Source organism: Betta splendens, chromosome 21 (genome assembly GCF_900634795.4).
Source record: "Betta splendens chromosome 21, fBetSpl5.4, whole genome shotgun sequence".
Taxonomy (NCBI): domain Eukaryota; kingdom Metazoa; phylum Chordata; class Actinopteri; order Anabantiformes; family Osphronemidae; genus Betta; species Betta splendens.
Genome location: NC_040899.1, coordinates 11,558,228 through 11,576,414, shown reverse-complemented (window position 1 = coordinate 11,576,414; position 18,187 = coordinate 11,558,228). Strand labels below are relative to the sequence as shown.

The following is an 18,187-nucleotide window of genomic DNA, read 5'->3' as shown; positions in this document are numbered from 1 at the left end:
AGAGAGAGCGCGAGAGAGCGCGAGAGAGAGAGAGAGAGAGAGAGAGGAAGGAGGGCAAACCGGTAGCAGGAGGCAAGAGGTGAGCGCGTAGTCGAGGGAGGGTGGGATGTAAGGAGGGAGCAAATAAACAAAAAACACAAATTAAAAGCATAAGAGCTCCACACGCCAAATCCTGTCCTAGAGGGAACGCAGCTCCTTCACCGTGAGTACATTATGGAGCAAAAGGTACAGACAACATCTCTATAGCCTGTATGTCTGCGTATGGCGGTGTGACTATATTAAATTCAGTTCACTCTGTGTTGACTCTAGGCATCAAAGGTCTGGCAGAAGTGTGACTTGCATCACCGGCGTGGGCAGCGTGCGCCGACAAATGGGGACCAACTCCTTCAAAGCAGCCGCACAAGCCCCAGAGTGCATCTTCAAAAATACAAGAAAATGTCTTCACAGTCCCACAGTGTGAAGGATCTAATGACGAATCCACCAGTGTTTATGAGTCATGAAAACAAACATGGACTGGTTCTACCATATGGTGACTGTGTCCCTGCCAAGAGCTAATGAAGCAGCCCGTGGCTTAACAACCTTCAAAATTCATTTTTATTAATATTTCACTTATTTTGCTAGTTGCTGATGCATTAGTGCTCCCTGCCCAACCATGTGATAATATTCCTCATTATTTGACTGGACTCCAGCAGTCAAAGTCACAGACATGTCTGTTTTCTAATTTTATAGATGGTGTTGATAGATATTGAATGAGTGATGATGAATTTCAGCATCATTTAATAACAGCTTATTTAATTGTGATCGCAGCAATTGCTCTGGCAGGACACCGTTTGGAAGCTCCAAGACATTTAGATAATGGATTTATACACTGGAGGGTAGAACATCAAATGCCAAAACACAAAAACGCATGTTTGCTTTATTCAGCAGGAAAACATCGAAAACTGAAAATGATTAATGCACCCAATAAAGCTACTGCTGAATTCAAGTATCTGATGAAATTCCAGTGGGCGGAGCCATACGCTCACTGTGTGCTGTGAGATGTGGACCGATCTGGGAACTCACCGCTCTGGTCGGTGCTGATGGTGATGACGGCGACCTGGCGCGGGAACGAGCTCAGGTCCGACACGCCGTTGAGCGACTCGATCTCGAAGGTGTAGTTGGCGTGCGCCGAGAAGTCCACGACGGCGACGGTGGCGTTGGTGAGGCCCAGCGGCCGCGGCAGGAAGCGCAGCTCCTCCTCGCACAGCTGGCACCGCTCGGGCTCCGGGCCGCAGCGCTTGCACTGGACGTTGTAGGTGAGGTCCCGGCGGCCCCCGGTGTCGCTGGGAGGGGACCACTCCAGCATCAGACAGGTGTCGTTCAGGTTGAACATTAAGTTACGGGGAGGAGACGGGGGACCTGGAGAATGAGGGGGCGATGGGAAAACAAGGAGTAAGTTCGAAGTGTAATTGGGCAGGAAGCAGAGTGAACACCAGTCAATCGCTGCAACAACACAACCCAGTGAGAACCCACACTGGTCCTTTGAACTGAGAGGTGATGGTGCCACACAAAGGCACAGAAATGTATATATTTCATAAAACTTGTGGCTCTAAAAACTAAACCGCACCAGCTTTTCAAATACACTTTGGCCAGAAATATAATTGTTTATTATTCGGGTCAGAAATGAAGAATATTGTGTAGAGCAACCAACCGGCCCGTATTACAGGTGGGAGGTGATCGTATATCATCCTGATAGTGATTAAAAGGCATCGCCATGGCGACGCCGGGGACAGAAAACAGGAAAACCAACACAACATCACCCATAGACACAGACACAGACACAGTCAGTTCATGTTTATATATGGAACCTCTACAGAGTTAATAGTTGTACTCCTCAAAGGAGCTGCTAAATAAATCCGTTATGGAAAAAAAACGGGCCGTGGCACCAAACTCCCCGTAACGCGCTCCTCCTCGGCGCCGTAAACATTTCACCTCCGCCGCGGCATTTCGCTGCGCGCCTGTATGTCAGCGCAGGTATTGTGCTGTAGCAGGCAGCCGGCTGTCAACAGGGTGGAGTTAAAAGGCCTGGGGGATTTGAACACTCCCGTCCTGCCAAGCTCACTGTCTGCACAGACAATGGGATGCTTCCCTCTCCTCCACCGTCCCTCCATCCCTCTGCCGCCCTGTCTGTGCTAAAAATCTCCGCGGACACAAAGGCCCCTCCTGCCCCTCATCCACTTCTGCGTGTCAGCGTACGTCCGCTCCCTCTCTCTCTTTATCTCCCCCTGCCTGTATCGGCCATTATCTCCCCTCGCCTGTTCTCTCCATCGAGGAGAGTCCGCCCACCTCCCCTCCCGCGGAGCATCCCCACCGCCATCAATCAGCTCCTATTCTCCTCCAGGGGGAGATTGCTATCAGCGCCCTCCTTCCCTTCTCTCTTCACTGTCTACTCAATCCGGCCTTCGCACGTTCTCTCCGCCGCTGTCTCCTCCTCCTGTGACATCCTCTCTTTCTCGGTCCCCACCTTTGTCTTCCTCTCACGCCCTCGGCCGTTCATCTTGCCTCCTTTTATTTTCCTTTGCGCGGAGCAAATCGCCAGCGCCGGCTACATGCTTCTAATTAAAATGGGAGTAAACACAGAGATCACGGCTTGGGAACATGGACGCGTTAGTGTTTTTTTCTCCCGTCCCGCCCCCACACGCGTCTTCAGATGCTATGTTGCATTTGTGGCAGGAGAAAAAGTGGCCTTGAAGAGTTTTAATGCGTTTATGATGTTACAAGTGAGTTAAAGCACTGAAAACAAGTCCCGAGAAGCCTGTGAACACGCCACTCGTTCTACTGAGACATGTATCGACATAATGTTGAAAGCCATTTGTTGTGCGATACTGTATCAATAAACTAAATACTGCACATGTTGCCTTTTTATTTTCTTATATCAGACCTTCCTTCAGAGTCCAAAATGCATTTTTCCAGTCTGGTTTCAAAACTTTATATTTATGTTTTTAATTTAGTTTAATGAGCTGCAGGGACTTTGCCTTTAAAAGCCCGCTGGTACAAATGCATGGCTGTCTAACAGCCGCAGCAACGTTTAAGCGTCCCGATGAATCGACTTTTAAAGACGGCCGCACCGTTCGAGGAGCCAGGCAGTTTAAGGGGAAAGCAGCGCATGTTGCAGAGCAATATCAAGTCACAGCATCGCACAACGACTTTGTCCCGCAAAAGACAAACACAAACGCGTTCCACCCTGGAGAGCGCCAGGATGCGGCCCCGTCTATCTCTGTGACAGCTAAATGGCGTTTTAATTAAAGGAGAATTAGTCCGGTTAAACGGTAATTTAATGCAAATATGAAGTCGTAATGACAGCCAGTGAATCATTAGCGAAGATGGCGCGGCTGAACAAAAGCCATGTAATTCATCCAGAGACTCTGTCGCAGGGTTTCACACCAGATCATTTCTGGAGACGAGACTGGATTTACAGCCACGGCAAAAGCAGGGGAGCTGTCGGCCTAATCCATCAGCTGGGTAGAAAGAAACGCAATCTGACATATTGTTTTCATTTCAGTTCTTAACATTATTGATCATCGCGCTCCATCGTAACCCTGGTATACTCACGAGTACAAGCCATAGTGGGAGGATCTTTGTCGGCCCTGAAGAAGCTCTTCTCGCAGCGACAGATAGCTGCTCCCTCTCCGTAGCTGAAGCTGTGTGGAGGGCACTTTGAACACTTGATGTTTCCTGCATATGCCTTGTAGAAGCCTGGGTGGCACGCTGGGGGAGACACACACCACACGGAGACATATGACAGTGAAGCACTTTCAGCCTCTGCACAACTGGATAAATAATAATTACATTTTCCATAGCATCAATAGTGAAAATTAATTTCTTTGGTAATCCAATGGTATTCATTCATACAGTACATGTATATACAGTATAAAAATATAAGTCTATAATACACAAATTATAGAAATAATATTCACATTTTATACATTACATTTTTTCTTTTTCTTGACTGGATTTAAAATGGTTGCAATTGCATAATTGCAATTTGGGGTTAGTTTTTTCTCCTTCACTGAGATTGAACTGAACTTGAATCAGCTAAACAGGAGGACACAAAGTGTTAAAGCTTTAATGCCTGATTTATATTTATTGCAAGTGTGTTTTGCCTAATGAATAATTAAAAGTCAGGAACTTGTGGAAACAGAACAGGTCTTTGAGAGTAAACATTTATAGTTACACCCTCTCTGGGTGTTTTGCTTTAGATCAGGAATGTTTCATCTTTACTGTAGCTGTACCTGAGTGGTCTGTTTATCCAATGGTCACACAATTCATGTATATTTCTACATCAGCGGGTTGGGGAGGTTTATTTTGACAGGTATTATATTCCTTTCATTTCCAGTATTTTCCTGTACATCCACAGTATGTTACCACAAAAAGAAGAAGTTTGAAACATTAATATCAGACCCAAAGCAGAAGATGCAGAGTTAAATTGTGAATCCATTGGGATGCTTCCATGTCACCTCCAAAGTCTCCTGCCTTGTGAGATTTCCATTGCTATCGCACATCTATTTACCAAGGTAACACACGCAGAGCCATTTGAAGCGATTCACCTTAAAGCACTTTGCCTGTGTGTGTCTCCACTGCTGTCGGTGATAAATGGAGCCGGTGGGAGGACAGGGAAGCACCGGATTCCTCTCATCAAACAGGGAAGCAGAGAGATAATACAGTACCCCCCCAACATACAGTACTGTACTGAATGCGCCATGGGTCAACAGTGGCTTACAGTTAGATGTATTGTACCAGCAGTTTACACAATTACAATATTGTAAAACATACAGTAAACACAATCTGAGTTTCATTCGCTACTAAAGCGAGTCTATAATCTGTTGTACTGTATATTACATATCCCTCAGAGAATCCGCCAGAATAATGAATAAATTACCAAACTGAAGTCCAGGTATTAGTCATAACTTCAATATATTTGCCTGCAAACAAATTACAGAAAGACCCAAAGGATTCATACACAGTGAAATGAATTGGCACCGTATGGCAAACGTCGGTTACTGTACACGGCAGTGTCTTACTGGGGGAAAACAACATGGATGGTGTAAAACCTCACACCATCTACAACTAACAAAGCACACAGTAGTTGTGGGAGAGTCATGATGTGGAGCTGCTTTGGTGCCTGAGGTTATAGAGTCATGGAGGACTGAGCTACAGTATATGACTGACCACAACACAACCCTTGCTGCATGCACATCTAATCACATCCGTAGGTTGTACTGTAGCGGCTCGATGCGGTTAAACCAGCACCGCAGTCGTTTTTCACATTCACCACTTTTTTTTATGGGTACAACGTTGTTCAATAAAGATCTCACCGTTTGTATTGTGCTACTGTACTTCTCTGCATAAAGATCAATTCCTACTGGTAAATGATCTGTACAGTACTTATTTCAACACAAATCAATGAAACCATCCACTCACTGTCACACAACTCGCTGTACAGTGTCTTGCCCAAGGACACTCAGGAAGTGAACCAGCAATCTCACACTATACTAGACACTGTACAGTAGTAACAGGTGTCCCATGTCGACTGTAAGTACAGTAAGGTGTTCAATAGCCCAATGGATCAATGTTTTCCATTTAGCGTTTGTTATAAACACTTTACATCAAGACGTGAATATGCTGTAATGCCTCCACACACACACACACACACACACACACACACACACACACACACACACACACACACACACACACACACACACACACACACACACACACACACACACACACACACACACACACAGCGGCCATTGGTATGACAAGTGGCATCCCCCAGCGCGTACCAAGGCCGCCTCCATCATTAACCTCTGATACCAATGTGTCCTTGAGTCAAAAACCGTCAGTCAGCTCGCCCACGCCACGGGCCCCCGTTTTAGGCGCTGTCAACCTAATGATGCTTCTGTCCAACCTCCGGTGAACTGAGGGGATGTTCCTCCACTAACCTCGCCGGTTCCTGCTGCAATCCGTCTGGCTACGCTCCCCGCCAAGGCCGCAGCGGTGCTTTACAATGGCTGACCATGCATCACCTGCGGACGCACACGCGTACACAGGCGACTTTGAGGGAAAGTCCGCAAGTCAAATACCACTGTTTTATCTGGAACAAGTGCAGAAGCAGGTGACTGTATAAAACAATAAATATCACCAAACCAGCTATTGGTACTGCTTTGTCCTAAGAAAACGAGAGATATGTAGATTAGGCTGCTGATGGTCTGGTGATGTGGGAGCAAGAAAGCTGAAATAATGTAGCACAGTGATACTATTTTACTAACGGTAGCGATGAGCGGCAGCAGGGCGAAGCTGAATGAGCATCTTACTGTCTCACTACAACCTGCTAAAAATAATAAGTTACATATAAGAACAGAGCAAAAGAAATGAACACCTTGATGATTAAGAAGCTTGGGTGAAGATCGTATAAAAATAATTAAACACTATTAAGGAAAACTCAAGCACAGCGGTTTAGCGGACATTACACAATATACTGTGTACTTTTATATACTGTATACTGTGTATGAGTAGAGTTCCCTTTTTGTGCTAACCCTCTGCATTTATCTACACTGAGAGAGGCTAAATGATATGTACTGTATGTAGCCTATAATAATAGTAGCTCTGTAGATTCCATCTACTGCAGCCGACACCTGTCATCACTGTCAGTGCGTCGGGACTGACTGTACTGTGCACCTGTGAAGCCCAGATCTGAGCCGGGCATGAGAGAATAGCATCCTGACCCACTGGCCTTCGGGGCTCTGATCTAATTCTGGGCCTTCAGCCCAAGGTTAATGAGATCTGGAAGTCATCCAGAACATCTTCAAGCCTCAAGCTCAGAGCCCTGAGCTGGGCCCCGAGAAGGAGGAGCGGCAGATTGGCTTGTGAGGCCTGCTGCTTCATACTCACTGGACCTGAACAACAGCGAGGCCACTGGCAGACAGGTTGTGTGGGAGGACTGGACCTGTGTGTTCCTCTCTGACAGAGCGTCCGTTTCACCTACGTGTCGACGGCTTTTTAGACGGCCGAACACAAACAGGTGTGTGAGGGACTTCATTTATAGCATCATACAGGCTCTACCTGCCCTGTATACATTTTATATCTTCCATTCAATGAGAAAATGTTAAAACCTGTAGAAAATAAGCATGCTTAAACCACCTACAGTGGGCTTAAGTGAAGGCTAATGAAGCCATGCTTTTTTTTTTTTAACTGGTGGCACCCGGGGGCGACAGGGTGAAAACCAGGAACCCAAACCTCCCCCCGGTCACATCATGCCAGAAACCTTCAGAGCATGTCATTGCACTGTATGTCTGCCCCCCTGCATCCGCCTAAGGAAGCCACAGGCACGAAACCAGCACATTCGCACCGTTCAGAAAAGCAGGATTGCGGTTAATTCCATCGCATCGCGTTTATGCTGCATGCGTGTCTCTGTGTCCGTGCACATGAGCGGATGGCATTCGCGAGCCCTGGCGGCGTGCAGCCCGTGACGGCGGGGTTCCTCTGCTGGCGCTCGGCGAAGAAGAACAATTCCAAGAGGAGCACAATTCTGCAGCATTTACTTGCAGAACCACATCAACAAATGTTGCAGAATAGTTCAGCTCTTGAAATCAAACGGGCAGCGTGGCGAGGCGGCGATGCAAAGGATGGGAGGATCGTTGCAGAGATGGTGGCGTTGGGATGCAGCCTTAAGATCGTTGTGTATGGGAGGAAATAAAAAATGCCGGACGTCCCCTATTTTCTCTCTCATCCTACAGGAATATTACTCTCCTCATTGTCGCATCCGAGAAGACTATAAAACGTACATATGAAACACTTATTGCTTCCCCTCTCTGTGCAAAGAACACATATTGTCCACACAAACAGTGGCTGGGATATTAACAACACAGTCGTGCCAAGTCTCCCTTTCATTCTCCATACACACAGTAATAATATTCCTCACACTCCGGGGGAAAATTGCAACCCTGCTCCCACTGCAACATTCTATTCACTTCCAAACAAAGAAACCCAATGCCAATACCAGCGAGGAACATACAGTACATGACACACTACAGCGCCCGTGGTTCGCTGCCGCTAGTTGTAAAGCCATGTGGATTACAACACCGGGAAGGTGACAAGTCACACCTCGCTTTCAGCCGCTCTTAAAATAAGCAGCGGCACTCGAGAAACCCACATGAAATTGGTGTTTTTTTTTTTTTTTTCCTATCCTTCCCCCCTCTCTCTCCTCTCCTCGCGCGCAATCAGAAACAACACTCCAAATGAAAAGCCGTCCCCTCGTCTCCATTTCGTCTCGTCTCCCGTCACTCGTCGTTAGTCATCAGCCTTATTCCCTCTCTTCATTAGCCGAGAGCAGCGAGAGCTATCTCTGATTTGCACTTGAGGATTAGTGGGCCTCTCCAACACGTATCGGTGGAAGTGTTGAGAATGGTGTTTGCTCAATTAGTGATGCAGGGAAAGCAGGCCGCCTGGCGCGAGCGCCGCGGCGAGTTAATAATAACTTTATTACGAATAGGAAAAAATGTGAATATCTATCTTGATAAGATGACACTTTTTTCATCTTTTTAAAATTTAACATTAAAAGTTGGCCAAGCTGCACATTCCCTTGTGGATATTTACCTTTTTTTTCTTCATTACCATGAAAATGTAAAAATGTATAGTACAGTATGACATTATATTCTACAGTAAGTGACTAATATTTAGAGTCTGTTCACCAACAGCTGCTACCTGCTTCTCAGAAAAAGCTCAGGAAATGAAAACTATGAACAATAGCTGCTTAAATTGCTCCTTTCTGAAGCAACCTATTGCCACATTTATCTGAATTTCATCTGTCATATTGATTTTTTTTCTCTGCATAATTACTATGTTGGTATTTTGCAGGGCGAGAGTTTATTGCGTGGATAAAATGAGCTCGGATGAGATTCAATGACTGAAGCTTCAGTAGTGGAGATACTAGATTGGCTCTTTTAATACAAGCAGTGTTTGTTAGTAAAACACTACAATTAACCTAATCAAATTATCTTTATGTAAAACGTCCAGACTGGGAGTGCTGGAGGCTGCAAGCAGGAATTCCATCTTAATGCAGTGTTTGGGGTGAATTCCTACTAAGCATGTGACATTTTTAGAATGCCAAAGCATAAAATTGTCCTGGTGGACGGAGGTTGGGGCTAGAAAAGAATTAAATGTTCTCCACATTGCAGCAAACCCACCACAAAGCTTCTCTAGTCACTTCTAGGTGATTTATTAATCATCCCATGCCACGGTGACACAAGGAACCACATTTAGACACGATTTCTGTCCCTGTACTTGTCTTCGCTCTGCAAAATTAGTTACAGAACCATCACAGGCACCCGGCATCAAAGTGTTTCCAGGTCTATTCAAAAACGAATATTATAACAGGGGCGTCGCTCTTGGTAAAAGGTCTTGATAATGGCCATAAAAGTTAGAGGGGAACAAAGAGTGACACGCTGTGAAAACGCGAGGATGGAGCTGATTAACAACCCGACGGTGAAAACGCACAAAAGGCAAAAGGAGTGAGAACAAGTTTTTAGTGCAGACGGTGTTGAATGGGCTCGTCCATCGCTTGCACACTGTACGCGTGACATTAGCGGACACAAAGATGTTTTTATGGACTTCACAGAGGTCAGCCTCACGGATCCCTTTATGGCCGCCTTTACGGCCGCATAGACACAGTCTTGTGCCAAATGAACTAACAGAGCCGTAAACCCCTCAGAACACATCCGTTATCTCCGAGCGAGAGCAGAGTTCCTCTCTAAATCTTTCTTTGGAGACAAAACAGCGGCTGCTCGAGGCTTCGGGATGAACCGTTAAGCGCTGCTTTTATGGACTGCTAAGAGAACGTCCTGACTGGTCTCGGAGACGGCGCTGATCCGTACTGGGGTGTATCTAACGCATGATCACAACAGTAAATCTGTGACAGCACTTATGGTTATTGTTCCCATAAAGAACTAGTGGAAGTGTGACACTTGTTGACTGCAAGGAGTTAAAAGGTGCTGATGGCACGTCACTGGACTGCGTTTGGATTTACTGGTGATGTAATGCTCAGCGAGGATCCAAATAAAGTGTGTGTTCATTTACAGCGCACACACATTTAAATTACTGCCTCTAACATAACCTGCATCACGTTTATATTCCCTGGGTTTAATTACAAATCTTGCATGACTATATGCCTCCAGAGGAAGCCGGGACGTGCATATAGGCCTGATTAATTTATTATAAAGGCGCTATGAAGATTACAGCGACTTCACAAACTTTTCTCGTACTCCTCATCCTTCCTTCCGCATGATTGATGCTGATTGTGCTTTTAACACGCTGTTAAATCGACGGCAAATCGCCTTTAACAGAGGTCGCATTAGCATAAAGGCCTTCTTGTGGAAAATAAACAATGACAATGTCTCCTCAAAAACAGTACGAACAAAGCCGGGAGATAATGACATGGCAGCTCTTTAGTAACATCCACAACCACATAATGGAGCTGGAGTGAAATTAAAAAGGATCAGTCAGTGTAAATGCCTTTGGTGATAGCCACCGTTCTCCTCTGCCTCCGTTCAGCTCTGCCTTCCTTTCCAAGGTCTCACGAAGATGGTATCAGGATTGCTATTATTTGTAAGCGCTCCATATTCCACAACTGGCCAAATTAAAGTAAACGCCAATAGCGGCAGATGACAGATGTCGATTGCGGCCACCAGGTTTCGGTGATGGAGCGATGCGTTGCCAGCACATGTGGCAGAGTCTCTGTGACAGAGACACAGTGCGTAGCTGCACTATTTATATAGCTGTGTTTTTTATACTAGCTTTAAAGGTGTTAGATTAGGTTCTGCTTTAACAGTTATGCAAGCTTGTCTTGTTTCCCCACATTCGTGCCGACATACGGTAAAGCAGCAGCTGACCGCAACAACATTGGTTTGTTTGTCAGTCTTGTTTATTCCCGTCAGCATCTTTTTCCCAAGAAGCAATAATGTAAAACACTGGTGTCAGGATGTTTTGTCCAAAGGTTTGTTCAGACCAGCAAAACTGAAAACGTGTTAATAAACTAAACACAGATTAGCAGCAGTGGCCATTTTGCTCTGCAGGACCACACGGTAACAAACGGTGACTTTGACTCACCACCCGTAATTTACTCTAAATCTCTGTGGTCCAGTTGAAGCTTGTGACTTAGGAGAACTTGCTTAGCAAAGGACACAAAGCATTTCAAGTGCAGCCATCTGGGATGATGGAGTGCGCCTTCATGGGGCTATCGGGAACCATTCGCCAGCAATTATGGGAGTATGAGCACAATCGGAGCACGAGTTCCTCTTGTTAATGATCTTGGAGGATCACACTCTTTCACACGCCGTCGAATCGCGGAGTCACACGCGCGTTCTAAATTCACTCACGCTGTGGTGCAGCGCTCGTTTTGTGTCACCACAGCTCTCTGCCAACAGATCTGTCACAGATACTGTGAGGTGCAAATGTTCCGGCGTTGGCGCAGCGTTCATCATGGAAATACAGAAAATACACGAAGATCAGCAAAGTTCTGGGCTGAAACTTTGAAAGTTCTGGACCATTTAGTAAACGCAGATTTAACATGCTGCAACTGTATTTCTATTGTATTTCGTCGGTGTGTCTCCTGCTACTCAAACGTCTGAAACACAAAGGCAGAATACAAATAACCTGTTTGTGTTCTTGCACAAGCCAAGTGCTGAGAGTTAAACTACAGTTAAACTCCTCCTGAGGCCCAGCTGCCTGCCGTGTACCGTGACACCATTCGGCTGTCGCACTACTGCTACCTTGTACTTATTCTGCCAGTAAACTCTATTTTCACCAGGACAACTGGATGGATGGAAGATGAGCTGATGTTTGCTTGCTATGGTACTGTACAGTACACTCACTTAATGTACTTCAGAGCTTATGGAAGGATTTCGTCATGTTGATGAACAGACTATGTATATTCAAGGTGTTTGCAGGCAGAGGTCATCAAATATTTAAAGGCACATAAAAGCAGGGTGGATTTATCTTGGGGGTTGATTCTGCTGTTCTTGCCAGATGCTTGTGGGAACTACAGTACGTACTGGTAGTCAGGATTCCCTTGATGGTGCTGGTGACTAGTTTCTGTCACATATGCAGGTTATAACTTTGAAACTTCTATTACATTTAAACTACGCTTGTTTTAAAATGTTTTTATAGAAACGCTTCGGGTGAATTATATACATATACACACACACACACTTTCAAGAAGACAATAATAAATCAAAGTTATCTGCATTGATGATTCCCACTACCATCTTAAAATCCAGTCAGTCGATGCTACACTAGCAAGGAACAATGTGTCCTTTGTCATTTTTTATTCTCCCTTTTTACAGTCAGAACATTTTTTACAAACACAGGTAGACAGTAGCAGCTGCTACGGCAAAAACCAGCAGCAGAAGCATATGTTTGGCTTTGATCTAGCACAGGGTCACGGCATCACGGCCGCCGCACAACAAAGCTCGTTTGTGTCGGGTTCCGTAGCTCAGTGGGCACGGTGCGGTGAGCCTAAAGGTGTATTTCGTGGTACATTTTGGTGGCGAGTTAAAAGAAAGGCCCATCTGTGTCGCCATGCCAACGGACGTCATTGCCTAGATTTAAACACATGCTTCTACCAGTGCTACTACAACAACTTGAATTATAAGAAATCCTAAAAACAAGTGATGGGTCGACTCAGTGGATCATGTGAAATGTTTAAACCCCTCATTTATGGCTGTATAATCCCAATTTACACTCACATCCACACACATATGAACACTCAGGATATCCTTTTCAGATCCCTCTCTGATCTATAGACTGTAATGGTGTTTAATAAGGCTGACATTACACTGGGATAATCCCACTCTCTCATGCACTGACACACAACCAATTCCATTTCCACTGCCTCAGCTGTTTTCTCTCCGCTCCAAAAGCTCATTTCAAGAAAAGGGAGGCCGGGGCGCAAAATGAGGCCTCAAATATCAATTACCACTGATGGGAGAGGAGGAAAAAGCTGATGGATGCTATATTTCCTCAAATCCTCCTTTTCATTTTAGTTTAATACGTTTTCTTTATTATAGAGAGATAAGAAAATATGATGAGGGAAAATTAATTTCAAATGCCCTAATATGAAATTTAGGAGTGGTAAATATGCAGCACATTCAAAATGTATGGATGTGAGTGTGTGTTTAGACACAATACAATATTTAGACTGATCTACATGAATGCAGAATTATGCCCTAGTATAATTTTTAAATGTGGTCACATCGTCTATTATCTAGTCTTACTGTAACATTTTATTGCGGAAGTTTGGAGCAATTTAGAAAATAAAAAAAGGCTGTGTGGCTCAGAGATTGGTTTAAATTGATAATTGTTACTATAGGAATGCAGCAAAGCCCTGAAAGAACTTAAGTGTGTGATGCATATAATTACTGTATGATAATGTAAGGTTTCTTTTTAAGTCTACGCTGCCCAGCGGAGCCAGTTTTCAACAACCAGGAACAGACGAGAAGAGCGATGTTGTCCACTGGCAGAGCTGCTCACATGTAAACACTGTCACTGCGTCTTTGTCTACGTTCCCGTCGGCCGGCGGAGCGAGCGATAAGGTGTGTGTGAATTAATCCAATCTTGCTGTATTACTCGCTCGTATCCTCTGGATCTCATTCAAGCTGGCTCAGGGTCGGCGCACGAGTCGGGCTTTTTACAAATCACACTGCTGTCCCCAGTTTGCATAATTAGTTTAGCGTTATTGCATTCGCATAGAACACAGGGAGTGAAATGTATTATTGCTTTTTAACCGAACACAGTGGGTAAACTAATGCGCTCAACATGATCAATAAATCATATCTGAGCACATCAACTGCTTGTCAGCTGGAAAATGAAGCAGCGGCCGGGCCTCCGCTTGCATACGTAACAGCCATAATAAGGCGTGGATGCTGCGTGTGTGTGTGTGTGTGTGTGTGTGTGTGTGTGTGTGTGAGTGTGTGTGTGTGTGTGTGTGTGTGTGTGTGTGTGTGTGTGTGTGTGTGTGTGGTGAATGTGCTGGCTCTGTCCTGGGTACTATAAGAAAATATGATGCATTTTAATCTTTATATGTCCTACAGCTGCTCAGGTGTAATGAGCACCAGGTGGTGTTTGTGCGCGCGTCCCCGCCGCGCGTTATTCATACGCATTAAAACAAAAACCCTCGTCTTGGAGTGATTTCCCCAAATAATAAAAGTCACACCTGCAAACAGAGTCTTGGCGTGATCTTTACAGCCTCAGGGTGTCTGCCTGAACAATCTTCTCGCTGCCTGTGCGGTGGCCCTCTCCTCCCACACAGTTGGTCCACTTTGTAAAAGCCTCCCACAGCCCACTAATCATGTTGACCGCCAGCCACCAAATTAAAGCTGTCACCGCCACGGCTGGACGCCGCTGGGCCGAGCAACGTGGCGTCCAGTGGTTAAATAGATGCACCGCGAGGGGCCATCTCTCTCGCAGGCCGTCGTACAGATAGCGAGCGCTATTATGCCAAGGTCTGGTCGGGGTAATTTTTAAAACCCAGAAGGATTTGCGTGAACTCAACAGATTTGCCTGTGCCACAGATCTCCAAAACCTTTCAAATGACAATTCAGTGGACATATGTCACATATCGGGCGTCTCTTTTTATAATCTGATAGAGCTACAGTATATTAACCTGTAATAGTTGTCATTATACAGCGCTACGGGTCTATAGAAAATCTGGCAACACCAAAGACTGTTATTCAATTTTAACTGTCAGTCACCAAGGTTGTCAAACTGTAACTCATGCCTCCTGCTGCTTTCTTAAAGTCTCTGTACACAGCGAGAGAGTCATTGATACACAAAATGAAAAAAATTAACTTTACTGAACATTAGACGTGCCAATAGACATTTCAAATGATATGAAACATACTGAAGAGCAGCGGATTAATATGCAATGCATCCAAACACAGCAGTGGCTCAGGAGTGGCTGGATGTGCGTGTGGGCCTCATCTTGTTAAGCCATCGCAGCCCTGTGGCTTTTGTAAACACGCTCCTTCTAACATCTAATCTGTTAGTAGAGCTGTTGAGCTGAGAGGCAGAAACTGCCTGAAACCACAAACATGACGCTTCCTATTTTCAAGTGCCCCCCCCCCCATGTTACTGTATTTCAGCTCGCAGGTCACCGCTTTCTACTCACTCCAGTGTATTTGCCATAATGCAGTTGTGACGCAGCTTGGAGTCTGCCTAATAAAGTTTAATATAACCCCAGGCCTCTGGGGCTGGGTACTCCCTCTAGCAGCCATGCAGTATATCAAAATAAGCATAGTGAAATCATTTAAAAGTTGTTGAATGTGCAGCTCTCCAACACATTCGCTGAGCTAAAGAACCTCCCTTGAGCCAGCTTTTGTCTGAGCAACATAAAACACACACAGGATGGGGTGGTGGTGGGGCGGGACATTGTTTCTAGATGAAGAACAGAGTAGTACTTCTGTAAATCACTGTGTAGTTAATCGGGCAGCGCCACCTCTTAAATAGAATGCAAATACAGACAACATAGCTCAGTAAAGGGATTTAATTAAGTACATATCTGTGTATTTCCCTTGCAATTAAACCCCGGTGGAGTCCTCCGGCAGTTCAAACGTATTAGAAAACCGCCTCGTGTCAGAGGATGATGCCTCAGCCCATTAGCCCATCCACAGGCACGGAGACGCCGTGGAGAGGAATGAGTGGTGGGTGAGCCTGCACGTGCGTCTCCACAATCACCCCCTTAGGATCCACGCTGGAACAATGTGTGATGACCTTTGGCAAACTGTGGCCATGTCATGCAAACACTATATGTTCTTGCATAAGCATTACCTGCACTGTACCATTGATGCACCACCACCACCGCCACCCACGCAGACACCTGGTACTGTAAGAGAGCTGCAAAATCAGCCTCCCGGGCTATCTCCTCTGCTGTCTTCCTGCTAAAATGTTGCTTAATGACGGCGCGGAGGAGAGGAAGATTTTAATTAGCTGGCAAAGGAAGCTTCATTAAATCTCTCCGCCGGTCTCTTCCGTCCTGCCAGGAGCTGTCCTGATACAGAACTCTCACTGCCATTACACAGGACTGCGCGGTGGCAATAGGACATCAGATAAATCTACCACTCAGCTTGACACTCCTGAAGGCTTGGCAATTTTTGTGATATGTGGGGATGTAAATCTTTGCACTGTCAGTTCTGCCAACTGGATGTTGTCCTGTGAAAAAATAAATAAAATCAAAATGAATCCATATGTTGTTTGTACTGAGTCCCCGAGGACTGAGGACGGGCAATTTTGGTGGATTGGTCAAGCTGTGTTACTACAAATTCTGTTCACATTAAACACTATTTCATTAGCAAAACAGGAACATGAACTCAGAGAAATCAACAGGATACCTGGCAAATACACATTACTATAGGTTTGCACATTTACACTAGAACATAAAATGCAGTTAATGGATGCTGAGCACAACATAAGCCTGAAAATGATGGTCACAGGTTCAGATTACTGCTGCAGTGAGTGGGTGATGAGCAGCTGGAGGACAAACACTGACTCTAGGGCTCTGGAACCGCTGCACTAACTGTTAACCATTAAAATGGCACCAAACCTTTACACAACATAATATACACCCCCACAGCCAAATCTGTCTTGGTCCTCTGGCTTGAACCACCATACTCTGCCATTAGCTCCCACATTGGCTTAAAGGGGCCCCAACAATGACACTGTGGCCCCTTCTTCTACTGAGCAGAACACTGGTGCAGTGAAACTGCTTCACATCCAGCAGGGACGGAGCAAAGTGTGGGTAGAAACGTGGGCTGAGGCTACAACAGATGCAGCTGAGTCACAGTACATTCAGTTCAAGAAATAACTACATTTCAAGATGTAAACATTAGAATGAACATAAATGCTGACACTCTAGCCTTGAATTATTTGTATAGATGTCAGTGATGTTTAATACATTATACTAGACTATATACAGACTACACTATACCTTGGCTGGAAAATATAACTATTCAGGCCTTATAAAAGTAAGATCAGCACTTTCTGTACTAAACAAAACAAGTGGCATTCAGTTTGTCATTTTGCTACATCGTTTGTCACATCCCTGTACAGTTAGCGTGTTCATCTACAGTATAGAACTGTCATGGTTGAAATTTGCAGAAATTACAGACTGTGCAATACTGAGTAAATAAAAATGAATAAAGGTGGTGTGCAGTTTTCCTCGAGCAGCTATGAAGCTGTAAGAATGAAACAAATAAAATATCCAACTACAATCATTATGACAAATATTGCCATTGCGGCTTGATTTGCAATTTCATTTAACACAACATGGCTTTGACTGCAGACCCTCAACTACAGTAACTCAACCCCAGCTTTGTATCCAGCAGATAGACGTGTGCAGAATGCATTCTAATGCAAGAACAATACAGGCAAACACACGCTGGGATGAGTTATTGGTCATCAATCCGATAATTAACTGACTTTCACTGGTGCAAACCGATCCAGCAATCACATCACATTTGTTTATTGAAGGACATCAAGATACAACAGACAGTATAAACTTAAGAAAACATCTATGCACTTGATTATCAGGACGCTGCACTGTGATTGATGGCATTCAGTGGTTCATTTTGTGATGAACCCCTGTTGAATGGTGACGGTGGATATGATGGCTTTTGCTAACTTAGAGTTCATGTAATGTTTATTGCCGTGTCTGCTATCACCATTCTATCTACCTTCTATCTAAACTGTTGCAGGTTTCCTGGAGTGAGTGTCAGTGTTCAGAATAAATTAAGACCAGAGTTCACCTTGAAGTTGATGAAACGACCAGCGGATCACTGGGAGAGCTCGAACGATCTGTCCCCAGCCAAACTACAGCACTCAGAGTCATCGCCAACTATGCGCCTACATGGAGCCCTTAAACAAATACGGGCATTTGCACACTGCTCACAGGGCCAATATTATTTCATTGAATGCAATTTGAAAAGCAAGTGCAAGAGAAAAGCTACTAACAAAATAGAGTTTTCTTTTTTAGATTAGTGAGGACGCACATGGTTGAAATGAGTGGAGTAGATGAGCTGGGCTGCAGAAGGAAGATGATCCAGTAACAGTGTACAGAATACATATGGCAGATATTATCTGTGCATTTTAGAATATTTAC

The 18,187-nt window shown here is 44.9% G+C and overlaps 1 protein-coding gene across 3 annotated transcripts in view; it reads right to left on the bottom strand.

Moving 5' to 3' along the window:
- LOC114846885 (ephrin type-A receptor 6-like) overlaps positions 1-18,187 on the bottom strand; it is a 104,108-nt gene that overhangs the window by 44,165 nt on the left and 41,756 nt on the right. For all 3 annotated transcript variants that reach the window (XM_029136096.3, XM_029136098.3, XM_029136097.3), the window contains 2 exons: positions 3,592-3,747; positions 1,063-1,398 (listed from right to left, as the gene is read on the bottom strand). In XM_029136096.3, the coding sequence (XP_028991929.1) occupies positions 1,063-1,398; positions 3,592-3,747 (492 nt within the window). The remainder of the gene's footprint in view (positions 1-1,062; positions 1,399-3,591; positions 3,748-18,187) is intronic.